The sequence below is a fragment of the Musa acuminata genome, chromosome BXJ1-8, assembly GCF_036884655.1.
Source record: "Musa acuminata AAA Group cultivar baxijiao chromosome BXJ1-8, Cavendish_Baxijiao_AAA, whole genome shotgun sequence".
NCBI classification, from domain to species: domain Eukaryota; kingdom Viridiplantae; phylum Streptophyta; class Magnoliopsida; order Zingiberales; family Musaceae; genus Musa; species Musa acuminata.
In genome coordinates, this window is record NC_088334.1 from 10,794,530 (window position 1) to 10,802,584 (window position 8,055).

Below are 8,055 nucleotides of genomic sequence, written 5' to 3' on the forward strand. Positions count from 1 at the left end.
GAGAAAGATTAGGTTTCTGAGGTTTTTGCTTGATGATCGGTGGCCAAACGTTGTCAGTTTCGGCCCAAATTTTATGTGGAGAATCTTTGCAGTAAACTCTACAATCCTAACGGTGTTGATCTACAGTTTACCCTCTCTAAGGTATTTTCCTGCGATATCTACTTTGTGAGACCTAGAATTCTCTTTTGAGGAGATCCATCCTACGTGATGAAGATATGCTATCCTTGAGCCAAGATCTATGATCTTGATGTTATTCTGATCCTCTAGTTATTCTAGAGAAGACCTACTGTAAACCTGTTATCATTATTATTGATAGTGGAAGTTTGAGGTGGACTGCGGTCCCGTGGTTTTTCCCACATTGGGTTTTCCACGTTAAAAAGATTTGGTCTCACTGTGTGATTGATTTATTGCTCTGTTGTTTATGCTGTGCTATTGATTTAGCATTTTGATATCAAGTTGGTATTTTGATGAGGAACCTATTTTGATACACAAAGAGGGAAAAGAATAATTCCGCATTAACTAGTTTCTCCGCAACAATCATATATACTATAAGACTGAATGGAAATTCCTGTGCATGGAAACCTCAACATTAGTGGGAAAATATGGGAATAAGATGGTCTTTTTCTAATCTAAATCTGCACTAACATTTAATTTTGGATGGTCTTTTTACATGGCCATTTCGACCTAAATTGTAATCTTTAAATTATGCCATATATATCGGTTATAACCAATACTAATTCTTGATCAAGCTTTTTTACATATAATGTCAGTGTTGCTGATTAGAGCTTGAGCAACTATGTGAGCTCAACAAAATACATAGTAGGCTTCTGAAGTTTGCTAGACTACAAATGACCAAGTAGCTTATGTGGAACTCCTATTCTGGTATACTTGGAAAATGATATGAAGAGTGGAGATGAAGAGTGTCAATCCTCTACAACCTTGATTCCTAATATATATATATATATATATATATATATATATATATATATATATATATATATATATATATATATATATATATATATATCCTCACACTTTGGCTGAGCCATCGTAGTGGAATTTTGAGGAAGCAAGATTGCAACTTTGTGGTACACAATCACATGGGTATTTATTTGGCCTATTAGTAGCATTTGCTGCGTGCTATCCATAAGAAAAATGCTGGTCCACCCATTACCAATAGCCACAGTACAGACTTGTGTCAGCAACATTTACTATCCATAGCATCATTCAAAGTTGAGAGGAGATTGGTCACAAGCCACACATTTTCATGGTGTAAAACGTCGGATAAAGCTTATCCCAATCTTGTCAGACTGATGGTTTACGTTTTTCACGTTGGCCGCCCCCAGTTTTCTTCCATGGATGTGACAAAACTAGTGATCGAGACGACTCATCTGTGAAGGTTCTCTTCGTTACGTCCGAAGATGCGATCAATCTGTCAAGAGAATAATGAGATATGATTTGGTTGTCAAGTGTCACTAAAACTCTTCGTTATCAATATTGCGGAGAAGGAATATTGACATTTAATAGGGTAAGGACGCTGTCATCTGAAAAACGTGAGCTGTGGAAGAGAAGACAAAGTCTTCATCAAAGGACGAAGTACTACTAAAATGGCGACAACATGGTGAGGGCTAATCCACTGTCATCGTAAACGTTTCCATGTTTCCATCGGGTTTCAGCATCTGTTCATGCACACTCGATCTCTATATAAGAAGAAGCGCACTGCGATCACATAACCTGCACCGATTCCTCCTGTATCTCCGAGCATGAGGAACTCTAGAATTCCATTCCAATGGCTGAGTGCTTCACTAGCCCTCCTCGTCGTCTTCCAATCACATGTCATGGCAACGGAAGCAAGTGGTGTTGGTGAGTGGCCTTTTAAGACCATGCTTTAAGTCTCATGTAAATTTAGGCCTCTTTGACTGAGTCATCTTGTTTTACTGGTAGGAGCTGATTGGGAGTACAGCTACGATCCATGTAGCGAGCTCGGACCTCAACACTGGGGAGACCTTCATGAAGAATGGGAGACGTGCAAAACTGGAGAACAACAATCACCCATTTCGATTATACCAAGCAATATCATCGTCAGCCCATCACTGTGGAGCTTGAGAACGGATTACGACACCAGACCTGCTTTCTTGCAGAACAAGGGGCATGAGATCCTGGTAATCGAGAAACGGATTACGTCATGCCCTCATGTCTTGGCTTTAACAGTACTGAATCCTACGTTCTCTGTGATGTTGCATGTGTGTCAGGTGAATTGGACGGAGTCGCCAGGTGATCTTATGATCGGCGAGATGACATACCATCTCCGGCAGTGCCACTGGCACTCACCGTCGGAGCATGAACTCTATGGCAAAAGGTTCGAACTACAAAGTTTATTGCTACTTGTAGATCCAGCGATCGGCAAGCTCAACTCCTAGTTTTGTCGACAGGTATCCCTTGGAGTTGCACATGGTGCACACTACTCCGGAGGGAGAAATAGCAGTCGTTGGCATGTTGTACGAGTTCGCTGACTTTGCCGATCCCCTCTTGAACCAGGTTCGCATTCCCCACCAATGGCCTGACTTGAATATGTCTCTCTCGTCAGCTGCTGGACTAACTCCTTCCCTCTTTCTCCTTTCGGTCTCTTTTGGCACAGTTGTCGGAGGGCCTAAGAGCTCTCCAGACACAGGACAATGTGTATGTGGGGACTATCCGCCCACCTCTTATAGGTGAGAGAGAACCATACTTCAGGTACAGTGGCTCTTTGACAACCCCACCTTGCGGTGAGCCTGTTACATGGACGGTGATGAAAGAGGTACGCGTGTGCCTACCGCCACTCCTTTACCATCTCCTCATGGAAGTCGAATGATCATTCTCCGAATCGTAAGTTGTTGTTTAGGTGAAGAGCGTAACGGAGAGTCAACTGGCGTCGCTGAGGATTCCCGTGCATGATGTACGTGTGGTGTTTGATCTTTTTACCATGCATCAGATGAATCGTTTTGTTTCTTGCATTGCCTAACCATCGTCTTCCTTCAACCCTCGTTCTCGCAGAAGGACAACGCTAGACCAGTTCAGCCCATCAATGGACGCAACGTGTACATGTACAAGCCGCCGCACGAAGACCATGTCAGCTCTTAAAGCGAAACTGCGGACGAGCAACGCCTACGACGCACACTTCCATGCCATGCCGGAGAAGGATGACGAAATGGGGTTGCTAATTTTACTACGTATCTACGGGCCTGGACACAAGACGTTAACAATTAATTTATAGTAGTTATCTATGTATTTATCATGTTGTAAGTAGTTATAGGTATATTTTAAATAGTAACCTATGATCTAAAAATTATAAGATAGTTTCTATACCTAACTCAATCATGGATGATATGATGGAGTGAGATAGTTATCATTGGGTCATATAAATAGGATCATAGTTCATAAAGCAAGAGTGTGAGTATGCACTTAGGAATATCTTGTAAATGTTCTTGTCTTACCTCTTATTTAAATACTACAACGGTTGTATTATAACTAAGTTTCAATCTGAATTGAACATTATGACTTTCAATGGTAATTCCATCCCTCAACCCCTTATTCTCATTTTCTCGGACAAATTCTATGAATTTTGGAGTATCAAAATGAAGACTTTATTCAAGTCTCAATATCTTTGGGACTTAATAGAGAATGAATATGCAGATCGAGATAAAGAAATCGGATTGAGGGAAAATAAAAAGGACTCAAAAGACATTGTTCTTCATTCAACAAGTTGTATATGAGATAATTTTATCAAGAATAGCAACAGCGACAACCTCAAAGCAAGCTTGGTTGATACTTCAAAATAAATTTTAAAGCTCATCAAGAGTGATTACAGCAAAACTCCAAACCCTTCATCGTGAGTTTAAAATTTGTTCATGAAAAGTAATGAATTGGTGTAAGATTTTTTTTCTTGAGTGATTGAAATTGTTAGTCAAATGAAATCTTATGATGAACATCTTCCTAATCATATAATTGTTGTAAAAGTTTTAAAAGTTTAACTCTGAAATTTGATAATGTTATTGTTGTAATTGAGGAATCAAAAGATTTATCTATATTTTTATTTAATGAACTAATGGGTTCCTTATAAGCACATGAAGCAAAGTTGAGCAGGTCACTTGAGAAAAGTGAAAAAAAATCATTTTAGGTCAAGGAGGAGTTTTCTACTTCAAAAGAAGACAAAAAATCACTAGGAAGAGAACGTGATAAAGGAGGATTTCATAGCAAAGGAGAATTTCGTGGTAGAGGAAATGGAAGAGGAAAAGGAAGATAACACTTTGATGGGCATGATGAACAAAAGCAATCAAATTATGATAAAAAAAACCTATGAGAGTGAAATTCAATGTCACTATTGTAAAAAGTTTGGTACAGATTGCTGGAAAAAAGAATAATAAGCAAGCTATGTGGAGGAAAATAAAGAAAATAATAAGTTATTTATGACTCATTCACAAGTTAATGATATCTCAAATGATATTTGATTTTTGGATAATAGATATTCTAATAATATATCAGGCATAAGATCAATGTTTAGATATATTGATGAAACTCATAAGTTGAAAGTTAGACCGAGAGATAATAAGTAAATCCAAATAGAAGGAAAAGGAACAATTGAGATAAAGATAAGTCAAGGGAAGGTAAAATATTTTAATAATATTTTTTTTATTCCTAATTTATCTCATAACTTGTTGAGTGTTGACCAATTGATAGATGATAGATATTTAGTTATATTTGATGATGGTTCATGCATAATTAAAGATAAAAAATATGATTTAATTATGGTAAATATTTACATGATATAAAATAAGATATTTCCATTTGATGTTTTAAATATTGAAAAGTATACTCTTGTTGCAACCGAAAAGAATGAGTCTAATTTGTAATATTTAAGATATAGATACCTTAACATTAAGAGTTTAAGATTATTAAATAAAAAAAATAGTTTTTGGATTGTCCAAAATTAATACACTTGATGTATTTATGGTAAATAAAATAAAAACCTATTTCTTGTTGGAAAAGCATGGAGGGCATCTAATTGTTTTGAATTAATTCATACTGACTTATGTGCACCTATGAATACAAAATTATTTAGTAAAAGTTAATATTTTCTATTGTTTACTGATGATTATAACCGCATGAGTTTAATATATTTTTTGAAATTAAAATATGAAACATTTAATAATTTTTAAAAATTCAAAGCACTTGTAGAAAGGCAAAGTGGTAGATACATACAAACACTTCAGACAAATAGAGGTGGTAAATTTTTATCTAATGAGTTTAATTCTTTTTGTGAAGAAAATTATATTCGTAGAGAATTGACAACACCATATAGACTAGAGCAAAATAGTGTAGATGAACGTAAGAATCAAACTTTCATTAAAATGGCAATAAGTTTGCTTAAAGGAAAAAAAACCTTCCAAATCAGTTTTAGACACAATCAGTTACAACAACAGTTTATTTGTTAAATATTTCACCAACAAAGGCTATTGTTATGAATCAAACTCCTTTTGAGGCTTGGTATGGTATGAAACCATACCAAACTTGATGAAAAATCATCACAAGCTTATGCTTTGGTAAATTCATAAAACCATCATAAGCTTGATGAAAAATCTGAAAAAGTCATCTTAATTGGTTATTCAGTACAATTCAAAGCATATCGATTATATAATTCTATTAGTGGTAAAGTTATTATTAATAAAAATATTATATTTGATGAAAGGACAAGTTAGAATTGGAAGACCAATAAAGATGGAACATAAATTCAGATTCCAATTTAGATTCCAACAACACTAGATACTCTACATAATCAATTGAAAGATCATGCTCCAACAAGTTCATCGTCAACCTCACCTAATAGCAGTTTAAATTCTGATTCCTAAGATGAAACCCCTTTAGGAAAATTTAGATTACTAATAGAAATTTATGACTCAACATTTGATTTATTTATTTTAGATCATATCACTTTTGAGAAAGCAGTTGAAAAAGAGGAATGGTGAAAAGCAATGAAAAAAACAATCAAATCAATTGAGAAGAATGAAACTTGGGAATTAATAGATCTACCGAAAGAAAAGAAAACTATTGGATTGAAATGGGTGTTCAAAACAAAATTTAATGTAAATGGAAGTATCCAAAAGCATAAGGCTCGACTTGTAGTAAAAGGATATTTACAGTAACAAGGTATTGATTTTGATGGTACTTTTTCTCCAGTTGCTAGATTCGAAACCGTAAAAACTTTCTTGGCTTTAGCTGCTCACTTGAGTTGGCTTATTTATCAATTTGATGTGAAATCTATATTTTTAAATGGAGATTTACATAAAGAGGTTTTTATTACTCAACCTGAAGGTTTTTTTTATTAAAATGATATGAAGAAAAGGTGTATAAGCTAAAGAAAACTCTTTATGAGCTTAAACAAACTCCAAGGGTATGGTACAGTAAAATTGATTATTATTTTCATCAAAATAGATTTAAGAGGAACAATAATGAACCCACTCTTTATCTAAAAAAGGAATATGAATATAATATGCTAATGGTTTGCCTTTAGGTTGATGATATTATATATATGGTTCATCTAACTCTTTTGTGACAGAATTTAAAAAATGCATGATGAATAAGTTTAAAATATTATATTTAAGTTTACTTCATTATTTTCTTGAGTTGGAAGTGAAGCAAGAATCAGATGGAATTTTTATTTTACGAAGAAATTATACAATGGATCTACTCAAAAAATCTAACATGATTAATTGCAAAGCTGCATAACCACCCATGAATGTAAATAACAAATTGAAACTTGAAGATGATATATGTTTGATAAATGCAAAATACTACAGAAGTTTAGTTTGATGTTTGATTTATCTAACTCATATTCGACCAGATATTACATTCTCTATTGGTGTAGTATCTAGGTTTATGCATAGCCCAAGCAAACGTCATCTCGGAGCTGTTAAAAGAATTCTATAATATATTGCTAGAATTACATATTATGATATTTGATATTTTTATAATTTTAAATATAAATTATTTAGTTTCACTAATACTGATTAGGTAGGAGCTTTAGATGATAGAAAGAGTACTTTATGTAATATTTTCAGATCATGAGCTATATTTTGGAGTTAAAAAAAATAAAGCAACAACTACGTTATCGACATCAGAAGCAAAATATGTAGCGGCAATATCAACAACTTGTCAAGCAATATGGCTTAAAATACTTCTTAAAGATCTTCATCAAGAACAAAAAAAAGCAACGGAAATATTTTGTGATAACAAAGCCATAATTGCAATGACGAATAATCCAATATTTCATGGAAGAACGAAGCATATAGAGATACACTATCATTTCATCCGGGATCTTGTAGCAAGTGGAGCCATAGCAATGAAGTATTGTGGAACAGATGAACAAGTTGCAGATATCCTCATCAAGTCGCTTTCAATTCAAAAGCATATTTATTTCATATTGCAAATCAATGTATAAGAATTGATTCATAGTAGTTATCTATGTAGTTACCATATTTAGATAGTTATAGGCATGTTCAAGGTAGTGGCCCATGATCTATAAGTAAGTTATAGGATAGTTTCTACACCTAACTCAATCATGAGTGACATGATGAAGTGAGATAGTTATCACTAAGTTCTATAAATAGAACCATAGTTCATGAAGAGTGTAAGTGTGCACTTGAAAATATTTTATAAATATTCTTATCTTATCTCTTATTTAAATATTAAAATGATTTTCTTGATAAATTTTTTTTTTAATTACATCATAGTATTCTGTTTTTATGGTTTCCTTTCTCCCAAGAAGCTATCTATCTACCAATAAAAACTAGTTCGTCACATCTACCATGTAATATGCCAATGTCTGTTGTCCGGAAATAAACGGTGCGCAAGGAACATCACGTTTGATTACCTAATAAGCTTGTTTTTTTTCTTTGGGAAATTAAAGATCAAATACAGCCAAGAGAGATGTGTTTCTCATGGGAAACACACTGAGCGTCAGTAGAAATCAGATCTTTGGATCACGAGAGCTGTACTAGAAAGAACTTTTTCTTGGGAACC

The 8,055-nt window shown here is 34.2% G+C and overlaps 1 protein-coding gene across 1 annotated transcript; it reads left to right on the forward strand.

Annotated features, from left to right (window-relative positions):
• Nucleotides 1–1,655: 1,655 nt before the first annotated feature.
• LOC135588999 (alpha carbonic anhydrase 7-like) lies at nt 1,656–3,340 on the forward strand. Its single transcript, XM_065081324.1, has 7 exons — nt 1,656–1,863; nt 1,945–2,162; nt 2,253–2,359; nt 2,433–2,538; nt 2,639–2,797; nt 2,882–2,935; nt 3,034–3,340. Exons 1-7 carry the CDS (start codon nt 1,764–1,766, stop codon nt 3,118–3,120), a joined length of 831 nt encoding a protein of 276 aa, XP_064937396.1. The 5' UTR covers nt 1,656–1,763; the 3' UTR covers nt 3,121–3,340.
• Nucleotides 3,341–8,055: the final 4,715 nt, after the last annotated feature.